A 13,162-nucleotide genomic window follows, 5' to 3' on the forward strand; every position below is an offset into this window, starting at 1 on the left:
ACTTCTCCCTCATTATTTAAAACTGCTTTCCAGATAAGTGCCATTGAAGATTTCTTCTGAGTATACACAAGACCTATGATATAGCTGCGCAACCTAACACAGAAGACACTGGCATTCTAAAAAAGGCTGATGGTAAAACACTTAAGATTAAATATGTTTATTACAATTAAATTCTGGATGTTGAACTCTATATGATCTCTCAGTTTTACTACAGACTGTCACATAACCTAAAGTTTACTGTAACAGACAGAGCAGCATTCCCTTGAACAAAACTTGAGTCAAATTCACTAAGACCAAACAAAGGCTCAATTATGTAACGTTTACACAGAAAAAAAGGTTCCCTTTCTCAGTAATTCATGTAAAAACCCAAATACCACCATTCCTGGTATGAAAAGGAGCTTCTTTTTATTTTTTGTTGCTTGCAGAGGTAACTCATAAGTTTTTCCGCACAAGCCAGTGTCCTGAAAAGAATCTCTTTTACTGTGCAGAACCCCTTCTGGGCTCCTTATCTGAAGCAGCTCAATAGAATTAAATATTGATATTCATGTGTTTTAAGTGTATTTCAGTTTTAGAAATGTATTGGGAAGGAAGGGGGGAGAAAGAAGTATGAAGAGACAAGAAATAAGATTTATTTTATCTACAAAATAACCAATTTTCAAGTAACAAATTGAAAAGATATGTTCTTATTAGAACCCATTTAGAAACCAAATTTGAATTGCTTTAGACACCAATGAGCTGCCAATTTCTCTTACAAAGGCTTGGTATTAATTATAACAAATATTTTTGTATTTGTCTTGCACAACACTTTTCTTCAATTTCACTTTACTCTGAGGTGACAAGAGATTAAGAGTTTAATTCAGGAAATCTACAGAGAGGTTTAGAGGAACGTCCAGCATGTTTGGAGTTCTACTGTAAAAGCTACCCTGAAATACCTTTTGTACACTTCGCTGACATTCTGAATAAGAAAAATCCTGTTATAAAATATGCTTTTAGGTGTCTTGCAATCCTTTCTTATGCCCTGCACTAGTCAGGGTTATTATATACAAGTGTAATGTGAAATGGAAAGCGTTCGAAAGATACTGCAATTTCATACCTGAATACATAGCAGGAGTAAATTACATGGTAAATTTCAGTCTTACCTCAAACAGAAAAATGGCAGCTCCTACTTGAGATCCTATCAAACATTTTTGCTAGAAATCTTACTTGCAACTACACAGGTATCGGTTCCTACCAAACTCCTAGGTATCAACCTGTCGCTTAAAGTGAGATCTCCACGGCCAGTTCAAGCAATAAACTGCTAAAGGATGTGTTTGTTTCCCATATGCACAGCAATTTTTGTTAAGACTCAAGGTTGTGACCTGTTAGTAAGGATAAACTGTGGGTAAGCAGAAGGAGAAGTAAACACTCTTCTTTTTTCTCCCATAGGCACTGCACTGACTATTACTTCAGTGTTTAATATGATGGCTGTTTGTAGTTCCAGCTGGTAGGAAGAATTCAAGTCTCATGCCTCACAAAAATGACAGGTGCACTTTTCCAAGCACAATCTTTAAGTTCTTACTAACACTCCTAATTATGTTTAATGTGCAGGTATATTTAACATTCTTGTAAACTGGCCTTCAGTCTACTGTTGTTGAAAAACCGAGCCATGGAGCCACTGAAATTAACTCCCCCTACCCCAAGCCTGGATGTTCCGTGTTCTTTGGGAAGAAGTTTCTTTCTCTACAGTCCTGTGAATCGTTTCCATGAGAAGACTGCTAAGTTGAGGTACCTCTGAAAGGTTACTAGGTTACACTTATGTGCTACTTGTCTTAACACTTTAAACACTTTTCAAGTTAATAAACCTCCACATTTTTAGTAAGCTTTTCTTATTTTTTCAGGTGATTAAAAACATACATTGCACAAATACTTACCAGTCTTTGATTTAATCTCTTGTTTTCCTCTTCTTTCAACTGCAAAGTCTGAAAAAAAATCTTATCTGATTAACCAATTAATACACCTCATACAGTATAAATTGTCTAAAAAGGTTTTGATATGACCAGAGCCAGACTACTTACAAAATATACGTATTTACTATAGCTTTCAGTTTTAAAACTATATCAAAACATCTTTTGAATGGAGCCATCTAAAAAAAATTTCAGGTCTAGCAATTACCAGTGCTATAAAGCCCACTGCTAAGCTATGCTCATCTCCATACTCACACTTTTCCTTAAGGTACAAAAACATTTCACTGATAGAACAGCAAACAAAATGTAATTTATTACTATTTTACAGCTTCTACCTGTGATATCTATCTTTTGTAAGCAGATGACAGAATAAAGCATGTTAGTGCTCCTATTCAGAAACATCCAGCCACTTGCCTCATACAGTGCTACAATCCTTTAAGACGACATTCATGTTCTCTAAGTGATTACAAATTTCAGTCTAAGTGATCCTAGAAAGCTGAAAGCCAAACACTTCTTTCTTAAGGTCAACTCTGAGAAGGCAAGAAAGGCAGCTGCAATGGATAGATATGACCGAATAGTTTAAAATTACTAGAATCTAAAAGATTCCAATGTAACTACTGAGAGTTAATCTAGCACCTTTTACCAAGAATAACAACTTTTATTTCATCAAAAAGGTTCAATTACGCACTGTACGTTAGAAGCTACGCTCAAAATAGAAGTTTTAACTGAAGAGAAAATATAAGGAATGTATTTGGGAGAGGTGGGGGGTGTGAGAGAGAAACTTATAATTCTAGCTTGTAAAGGCACGACAGTTACTTCAAAAAATGGTAGTATTAAGCACGTGTTATTTCACCTTTTACAGAAGTAATACTGTCAAGATTATAATGCACTCCAGGTCCAATTAAAATGATCTAGGTAACAGCAGCCAAAGAGGAGAAACTACTCATTTCCAAGAGAAACAGGTAAGTCAACCTTAATTTCTGTCCAGCTGCTTTGGATGTCTTAATTTGGAAAACTTATCAAAACTTTTTTGCTACAGAAAATTCCCTAGATCAATGAACTGTCACTCCTAAGAAGTAGTATTACACATGACTCATTCATTCTGAAGCCTACATAAACAGAATAAACAAACTTTAAGCTAGGCAAAGTATAATGTATTAACACTTATTTTTAAATACTTCAATGAATTGTACTGTTCCAAAATGAGCATAATGAAAAATCATTCTCTGGAATGATATTTATAAGCCTTGCAGATACTATATTGCATCAGAGTATGTAACTAACCAGAGCACAACTTCATACATGTACTTGTACGTACTTAGTTGTAACGCTTAACCTCACAATCAGTCTACTCACTCTTTCTAACAACATTATCCTCTGTTTTTCTTCAGACATATGGACATTTTCACTGGAAAAAAAAGGAAGAAAATGGACAGGTTAAAAATGAAACTTCTTTTCATGATCAAAAATTATCTTTCCCACCCACCACAGCCCCCATCTTCCCTCAGTGAGTGCCAAGTATTTGCTAGCACAGAGGGAACAGCATTGAAAGATACCTTAAGAATCAGCATCAACATTTCTGGCAGGTTTGGGGGGATTTTTCCACCCCCCACCCCCCTTTAAACCCAAGGAAATTCTTGCAACAAGACAGCAAGTTTTCAGTCATTGGTTAGTTATAAAGTTACATGGGGCTGTTTCTGCATTTTTTGTGTTATTTTTGAAACACCAGGATGAAAGATACAGCTCCAAACGCTGCTTTGGCAGTTCACTCGTGATATTGCAGTTAAGCTCTGAAATGTCGTATTTTCCTAATCTTTGTAGTTTAAAGTCTCCATGCCATGGGGTTCTCTGGTACAAAGATATCAATGTGAACTTGCTAATTTCTTCTGTTTATCTGTGACAAGCAGAGCACTGAAGCGTGGCAAGATAATCTAACATACTAATAAAAAAATTCTTAAGAACACAGAATAATACCCAACACAAAACTTATTTTTAAAGGCAGGTCAATAGGGAGGAAAGTAGGTAAAGGGGTAACAACCAGCAGCTTACAGTCTGTTTTTTCTGCTTTCCTTTCAAAAACGGTTCAACATTTGCAAGCTTTATCAAGTGGGTAATTCAAAGATGCAGCCAGTTTCTTCAGATAAGTTTTCTTAATGAGCAAAAAGAAGCCTTTAATCATATTAGGGGTATAATAAAATTAATCTTGGATTTTAAGCTTCTTTTCCATGCAAATGAATTCAACATTACACTGTACAGTTCTGAAGTATAAATCAGATGTTTTGAAAACCCTCAGTAATAAGAACTTCTGTTTTCTTTTAAACAAGGTGACAAGATCTGTCTTCCCAAAACATCTCATTGCACTGAGGTAACCAGAACAAAGCAGGCTTGCTGTTTATTCAGGGTAACATGACACAGCCTGTGATACTTAGGAACTTCACAAATGAGAAAATCTACGGGAGGATGAGGAGAAGAGAGGATATGTGACAATGCAATCATAATGTATGCATTAAAAGTCTTTTAATAAACTACTGCAGGTGTAAAAGCATAAAAGAAACCATCCCATGTGGCTGTGCTTTCAAGTTCAAATCCAGATTTCCTTAATTGGACATGGTAGGAAAGGATCTTAAAATGAGCATTAGTAGTATAAAGGAATTAAAGAAATGCAATCTTCCACCACAAAGATGTAGAAAGTGTTAGCATGAAGAACAGTTCTCATGAATCAGTAAAAAAAACCCAAATGTTGATTATTTCAGTTTTCTTAGGCTGCTATAGCAGCACATACTCATACTGTAGACTTAAATTTTTCAAGTTTTCCTCAGTTTCTACATGGGGTTAAAAAAAAGCAATTTGAATACGCTGGACAAAACTTCTTTACCCTTTTTGCCTGAATTCTCTCCCACTAATCCATTCTGAAAGGATTCCGATACTGCACTAAGCATGATAATAGCCGAGTACCTTCTAGTAATGAGTCTTATTTCAATGCATACGCATCACATGCTATTCATTTTGTCTTGTTCTAGTCAGAAAGTAAATATAATAGAACGTGCATATTTTAGTACAGAATTCTTAAGTCTAACATTCTATATTTAAGATAAACATACAAAAATTGTTAAAAAATAGGAAAAAATAGGATATTTGTATGTATCATCATAAACCCTTCTCCTGGAGTATCAGACAGTCTTTACTATTCAGAAATTTTTACGAAATTACTATAGGTACATTTGAAATAAGAATCAAGGCTATGAACTTGATGTATGTTTTTACAGTAGTCCTTACTGAAAAACACAGAAAATACATTTGCAGTAAGCTGGATTCCTGGCAACAACCAACAGGACAACTTTGTGCCAGTCAGTACTACTGAAGTTCAGAAGACTTCATAGTCACATACTAAAACCAGACTTAAAAAGTGTCTACTAGCTTTACATGTAGAGTCTTAACTCACTAGGCAAGGTGTTATATGCCAATAACAAAGCGCACTGCTATTGTAAGGCACCCAAAATAGGGAATACAGTGAAGCTGATGGCTGCAGAAACCAATTCCCTCTGATCTCTATAATCACCTCAGTATTTCAAGCACACCTTCAGACACCTGCTCACAAACTAGCCCCTAATTAAACCTCCATACAAAAAGAGTGATAATCAGTGAAATATCAACATAATGCTAACTGAATCTGTTGTAAATCCACAGCATTAACCAGATCCAAACACAAATGAACGGATCTTAAAGTTCAGTTTGAAGTACGTAAGTTGCTTGCCCTAGCTGTTTTCAAGTAAATTAGTTTAAATCACTGCAGTTTTTTCCCAGCCCCATCACTGCCCTCTAGTAAGTCAGCAGTACATCACAGCTGATGGTACTGATGATTCAGAGGTTATACAAAGAGATGCTGAATACTTGTCTTTCTCTCCAATAGTACAAAACATCAGTCCAACAAGGCCCCTTGGTCAGCCTGAGTCCCATTATTTGTTTGGAAACCTGAGGATTCAGCCTAACTTCCACCAAGCATACCCATCACAGCCTCCCTTTTATCAAGGAATGCCGTTATGCTATCTTAAAGCACACATGTACATGAACAATAAACTTCTTGTCTTTAAATGAGAGCCAGCCACTGTTCGAAAAATATGCCAATAACATACAGCCATCCAGCTCATTCACCATTACAATTGTTCTTCTCCTGTTTCACTTATGTTTCATACACTTGGATTATTTTTTCATCTCATAATTGTAGGGCTGAGTTTTGCCTATAAGTTGCATACCTCTAAGTCATCAAAACCACACACTTCTGATCATCATGACATCACAATTGTATGCGTAATTTAAAAGATTATTTTTAGCAAGAACAAAGGCAGAAGGTGTGTTAAACATACTCACTTGCCCTTCACAACACCCAACACCACACATCTAAAGAATGAGAGCACACTTTGTATATTTCTATTACAATGTCCCATACTTACTGCACAGCCATCATACTGGTTTCCATTGTGGAATCCATTCTCCCTTCGGCTGCAATGTCAGAAACCAATCTGTCTGTGTCAGTGGGAATATCAGCTGCGCAGGCTCCACAAACTTCTGAAGCTGCTGCCGAGTAGGCTGATGGAGAAAAATTACTACTTCTCAGTTTATTAACTTCTTCTTCAAGCTTTTTCTTCTCTTCAAGTAAGCGAGCTCGATCTTCAGAAAGTGTTTCAATCAAATCTACGAGACAAGTGAATAAACATGCTTTTTAATTACAGCAGAAGGATCAGAACCAATCTGTAGTGAATGGAATTGTCCTATTAAAAAGGATGAACACTTCTTCAGAAGTTTTCTTACCCTTATCTTTTTCTTGCTGTTGCGTAAGCATTTTTAATTTGTCACTAAGGTCATTAATTATGTTTTCTTTTTTCATTTTCTCTCTTGCCAGAACAGTGTTAAAGTTGGTCTGAAAACAGAAAGTAGTATTACTGAAATAAGAAATGTACTGCATAAATATAACAAAATACTTCACTAGAAGAAAAACGTACAAAAGATCACACATTTCAGTTTCCCAAATTATAATTAAACAAGCAATTAAACTTGTTTACGTATTATTTTTGTGAAGAGACAACACCTCTGTATATTTTGTTTTGAGGTCTGTGTAACTAAGTTTATCCCTCTGATTCCCTCAAGCCCAATACACACACATATAATAATAAAAGAAATCATTGTCAAAAAAATAGTAATTTATATGTTTTTGGTTTATTTTTTTAACATAGTGCTTATAGCCCAGCTAATGTACAACAGTTGCCTGTTTCATATTAAAAACTATTACTTTAAGGATTATAATTATTAAGACAAAGCTGCACTACATCAAAACGTTACATGTGATAAAAAATTAGTAACAAAACTAGAATAATATACTGAACCTGAATTAAAAATACATTTCAAGTCATGCATCAGCTCCTCAGTAAACAGTTAATTAATGCAGAAATCATACCAGAATCCTGGCTAGTAGCTTGAATAACTGACCATAAGAACCTAGCATATCCTTTGGTATCAGTCAGACAAATCTTTCCACTTCAATCCTTCTATTAACCACTATGCCTTCACCCCTTTACTCTTAAGGCTGTGCTGAAGAGACAAAAAATACAACCAACCATCCACTAAAAGGATATTTTAAATTACAATTTTATTTTTGTGAGTTTTAAGACTGTCTTAGCCTGCACCTATCAACTCTCAGTCTCAAAGTGCAAGCTATTTGGCACGCTACACACCTTACACAGTGCACAGCAGCCTTGGGTATACATCTGCATAACAAAACTATCACACCCCACAAGCATAACTAACACCTCTAAGATAATTTTACTGAGAAAAAACCCAACATCAACAGTGAGGTTAAATACTCAGAATGTTCACTGATCTGCAGAGCCAGTCCAGCAAGGTTTCAGCACAAACTGATACAACTTTTTTATAGTTTTGGGAAAGGTTGTTTTTATTTGTTTGTTTTCATGGTGGATTTGTTTTGTTTTCTTGTGTTTGGTTTTTTTTTTTGTTTTGTTTTGTTTTTTTTAATAAAAGCTTCCATCTTTCCTTGGAATTTGCTGCTAATGCCTTAAGAACCTTCCCTTCCACACTCTGCTGCATAAAAGAATAATATTAGATGAGGAAAATGGCCTATTAAAGCATATTCTGATGGAAAAAGAAATCTTATGATTAGCAGTATAACGTACGAAATATTCCCATTAGATTTACTATGTAAGCCTCACTTCAGTATCAATGTTTGCAGTTCAAAATTTCAAAAATATTCCTTCTTTTGTAATTGTCTGCAATTTTCTGCTCTCTGCACTACGTGATTCATAGAGTTCATTCACCAAACTGGCTGATCACTACACTGTCTTTGTCCTTATCTGATCCTACCATAGCTGAAGTAAATACAGGTGCTTAAAACAGAAAATCCTTTTCTAGTGTTTAAATGCAACAAAACCGTAAATAATAGCTGTTACTAAGAGACTTGATTTAAGAACTGAAGACTCATCTACAAAATCCAAGAGATTCAAGATGCTTTGAAAGGAGAAGTATGTGGACACAGATAATTATTTATCCAGTGCAATATATTTTTGTATCAACGTGTGGAGTACATAAACTTTCTAAGTTTAAGTACGATGTAACATTTGTGTTGAACATCAAATGCTACCTGCCCAGGCTAATAAAGTTTAAAAGCCATTAAGAAGCATTCCTAATTAGTTGTGTGTTGCCCACAACTTTTGTGTTGTTAACTTAAAACTATACTTAACCAGTACCTTTCTGGAGTTCAAGAGATTAATGCATAAAACACTTACAGCACCTACCTTAACAACTTAAGCAAAAGAAGTCAACAAATAACAGAAGTTGAATCTGGATTGCCCAGTTCAGAGATATTTAAGGTGCAATTTTTTATTTTTGTGACTAGGGTTTTTTTTGTATGTTTTTGTGTTTTTTTTCAGGGTGGTGGTGGGTGGGGTTTTGGTGGTGGGGGTGTTTTTTTTTTTTTGAAATGCTTAAGTATGGATTCCATTACCACATCATCTCTTGGCTCCAGATAATAGTGCAAGTTTAGAATGTGCAAGGGTTACATAGCAAAAAACCAAACAACCTAAAAACCAGCTCCATAACTTCAAAACAGCAGAAGAACACGTAACTGCCATGGGCGCAAAAGTAATAAAATAGAATCAGCTTTACCTGCTGTTCTGCAGTGAGCGATGTTCTGATGTTCTGCATTTCTTCATTCTTTCTCTTCTCTTGTTCTTCAAGTTGTTCTAAGAACTTCATTTTTTCTTCCTGAAGCTTCTCTTGAAGTTCAGCAACCAAGCTGGATTCAGCCGATGCTTCAGTGGGAGGACTTAAAAGAAAATGTTTAGGCTTTAAATTCGCAGCGTATACAGAATACATGAAGTAAGCAAACACACAGACATTTCTTCTGAAATATTTAATACTGTGTTCTAATTAAGTCATTACCAATCTTCAATACTACTTTTTATCATTACCATCTCACCAAATTCTTCTCTTTGGCATTCTGGATTTTTAGGGTACAACACTGGCTCTATTTTTGAATATTTTTGAGGGTGGAGGGGTGTTTGTTTTCACTTTTCTAACTAATGGAAGGTGTAGAAAGCGGTAAAACAAGAAACAATGACAATCAACTCCCTGAAGATTCTTAGCATGTCAAAATGCAAAGCCTCCAGGACTATCACATCATTAAAGCAATTCAGCAACAAATCCGATAAGGAAACCAGAGATGAAACTCAGAACTATGGGTTGCAGAATCTGGAGGACAGTAGTAGTGATTTAAGAAAACATCAATAGTCATTGACAAAGGAAGGAAAACAACTTTAAATGGCTCTTGAAACAAGCAATGTTATGTAGGCCAAATATTTTCCATTACTGAAACAAAACCTTAACTACAGTCTGTGTCTTGGCTTGAGTTATCAAGAACCACCGCTGAAGAACACTAGGATAGAGAAATCCCTTGGTTGGGCAACATTTGTAAAAAACTGTATTATTTTAAATTTTTATTATTCCTCTACAACAGAATCAAATTTAATATAAAGGATCGCCCAAACCTAACTCTCCATCTACATAGATGTGTTAATGGTTTTCTCTAGTTGGAGCAGCCTGAAGGTATGGTCTCCTGATATTAGATGGGCTGTGCTGAAAGCAAAACATTGTGTGCTAATATACTAACACTCAAGCACAACTCCTAATGCTAAAAATGCCCCAAGAATAATCCTTGCTTCATAATGCAAAGCTTCTCTGTTAAGACAAAGGACTACAGAACCTCAGAGAAACCAGAAAGATTCAGTACAGAGAACATGAAAGGAAACTGAATTGCAGAGGAGGCAGTGAACCTAAAATTCTGATCACTGCATATGGGATGGGAGTTTGGACATCCATGAAACCACCAGTTCCAGCCATTTCTACAGTCTTTGCTTTACCATACGATCCAGCACATACTCACCTACCTCTGTTTTTGCCACCAGTTCTCCCCATCAAGTTAAGCAAGTACAGGCTAAGTCTGTCTGAACTGTAAAGAGGTAGGCCTGCACCTTACTTTACAAGCAAAAAAAAATAAATCACTGATATTACTCCAGGTAATCTAAATGCCAACTTAATACATCAGCCTAAACCCAAAGAGCTGTTAGCTGCACTAAACCAAAGCAGGTACCATCTGCCTCTCAGGCTGCCTGGACTACTGACTGCAGATGACAGCCAAGTAAAGGATACTGTTACTCTGCACAGGAAGCTAGCACATTACCAGATTTTAAACCTCGTCACTGTATTAAGTATTGGGTTTACAGCTTTAATTTGAAAAGGTCTTGACACCTATGGCAATAATTACAATGCCTAAATGTTCAGTGTTTTCAAGACACCAAAAGCACATTTCTTCAGAGATCACGGTTCCTCTGCAAGTACTACTCTAAGATGACAAAGGATGTATTTAGCAACACTAGCACTGTTCCACCACTTGGGTACATGCTGAAGATACAAACTATTAAGCAGTAGCTGAGCAGTCAAAAAGTCTGTAAGTAGGTGTAAATAAAAGTTTTGAAAGCCAACTGAAGTTCTTAGTGCAGCAAAACAACCTTTGACATTCCAGAAATCATAAATAAAAGAAAGCAAGTTATGAAACACCCAGGCAAATCTTTTTTGTGCCACTGAGAAAGCATTTCTGTGCTGAATTAAATTTCAATTTATTTCTAAACCGAGGCTAGCTGCATGAGACAGCACATGTTCTCTACATGGAAGCTTCACCACTGATGATGGTCTGATAGAAGTGGCTGCATAATACCAAGGCTGAAAGACAACAAAGCTGTATTTTAGTTTTCAAAGCAGTCAGGATTCCTATTCTATTTTTAACATTCTTTAAAATGTTACGTATCTTTTAACTAACCAATGAACCACTTAACAGAAGTCATTACAGAAACTGTGTTTTTCAGTTAATCTTGGCTAGCACACACTACATACAGTAAAAGGATTAAATAGGAGAGTAACAAATGCCTTGCAGTTATATTATCTTTCCTAATCATGATTACTTGAATTTCAGGCACATTTATAACCAAAACACAGTAATTTTCATATGTTGGCAATGCATGGGTCACAAACTTTTCTCACTTCTAAGTATTTTTGTTAGTTTTCACGTAAGTTCAAAAACTAAGTTCCTGATACCAATGCAACACTTGAGTCAAATTTAACAGTTCAACTCCCTGTCCATGCCTTCTAGACAGCTAATGTAACACGGCTCATGCAGAAAAGGAAATTTATCTGACAAGCATATAGACACATGACAAAAAAGCTGGCTTGTGCCATTACAAGTTAATGCTAAACAACCAAATGAAAAAAAAAAAATGAACTCAGATTACTGACATAACTTTGGGTTTTAGGAGCTCAAAATCCAAACAGCTAGACCAGTGACTTCGAAATACTAAGACAGATTCACTTAACATATATGCCCTCTGGAGAAAAAACACAGCATGTCTTCATTCCCAGAGAAAAACCTTACCAGCAGATTAAAGACATAAAGAGGAGCCTTAGGAGCAGATACTTATTTTAACATCACACAAAATCCAGATTACTTGACAGAATTCGTAACAAACTACTAACACTTTAGACCGAAGCAGATAGCAATGTATTTTGAAGAAATATTATCTGTTTTATCCTGTTCATATAAGAATACACACAGCTGTGTGCAGCTGTTGTGTAGATGCTGGATTTTTAAGAAGTCTGATGACAGAACTACATCTTTTTCTGTTGACTGAACTTTTTAAAACTCTTACTGTGCATTAATACATATATAAGGAAAAGAACATAGTTTATCTTTTTTTCTTTCCTCATTTCACCATATTTCATTAATAGTTTCTTCAATTCAGAAGGGCAGTTTTTAGTTTCATTATATCCTAATCTTAATTCGAAAACCATATCTTATTATCTTGATGTATTTTTTGGACACTGACATAGAAAACACAGACATGATACAACACCATTTAACAATGTATATGTTCACATATGAAAAATCCTTAGGTAATGGGACTGAAGTAGAAAATTCAAGTGAAACATACTCAGTTTTCTGTTGCACTGTGCAAGGGAATTCTGCACATGTGTTGGACTCTCTGCATAACCTCCCCTCCCCCCCCTTTATTTTTTAAACATGACATTGATATTTGAAAGTTAAATTCCAATTTAAGTCTGTATCCATGTTCTGTAGTACCCTTCTGGCTTTTATGCCCACTCTGTCCATTTTATTTATCCGTCCATTTCTTTATACTCATTTCACATACTTGGTATATCATAATACCTAGGAAAAAATGATCTGTTTGAGTATTATACAAACAAGATCTATCCACTGCATTCCTTCACGCTACAAGAACATAAATTACAAACTCTAGCATTTCAAAACAGACTAGTTTCTAAGCATTAGCCACATATAAAAATCCTAGTATTTCCATTCCATAACAGCATAATCTGCTCTGCTGACAGGCATTATGAACTAGTAAGTAGATAAGGTAAGAGAAGTCAGAAAGAGTAATGCTAGGCATTCATGGCAAAGGAAAATGTTTTGTTTTTTTTTTTTAAATGGAAACGACAGAAATCAACAATGGAAAAACAACGTTAGAATGTTCTTTGGAATTATGTTGCCCATGTGTATTTCTTTATGAAGCTCAAACTGAAGACCCTGAAATACATAACCATGGCAGCTAAAGTCAACAGAAAGTCCAGGTGGCCATGGGACA

At 35.6% G+C, this 13,162-nt stretch overlaps 1 protein-coding gene across 4 annotated transcripts in view; it reads right to left on the reverse strand.

The window, feature by feature from the left end:
- Positions 1 to 13,162, reverse strand: part of RB1CC1 (RB1 inducible coiled-coil 1) — a 77,692-nt gene that overhangs the window by 6,063 nt on the left and 58,467 nt on the right. For all 4 annotated transcript variants that reach the window (XM_040585876.1, XM_040585875.1, XM_040585877.1 and 1 more), the window contains 4 exons: positions 9,117 to 9,276; positions 6,753 to 6,861; positions 6,395 to 6,635; positions 1,911 to 3,351 (listed from right to left, as the gene is read on the reverse strand). In XM_040585876.1, the coding sequence (XP_040441810.1) occupies positions 3,240 to 3,351; positions 6,395 to 6,635; positions 6,753 to 6,861; positions 9,117 to 9,276 (622 nt within the window). In that variant the 3' untranslated portion in view covers positions 1,911 to 3,239. The remainder of the gene's footprint in view (positions 1 to 1,910; positions 3,352 to 6,394; positions 6,636 to 6,752; positions 6,862 to 9,116; positions 9,277 to 13,162) is intronic.

This window comes from Falco naumanni, chromosome 3 (assembly GCF_017639655.2).
Source record: "Falco naumanni isolate bFalNau1 chromosome 3, bFalNau1.pat, whole genome shotgun sequence".
Classification (NCBI taxonomy): Eukaryota; Metazoa; Chordata; class Aves; order Falconiformes; family Falconidae; genus Falco; species Falco naumanni.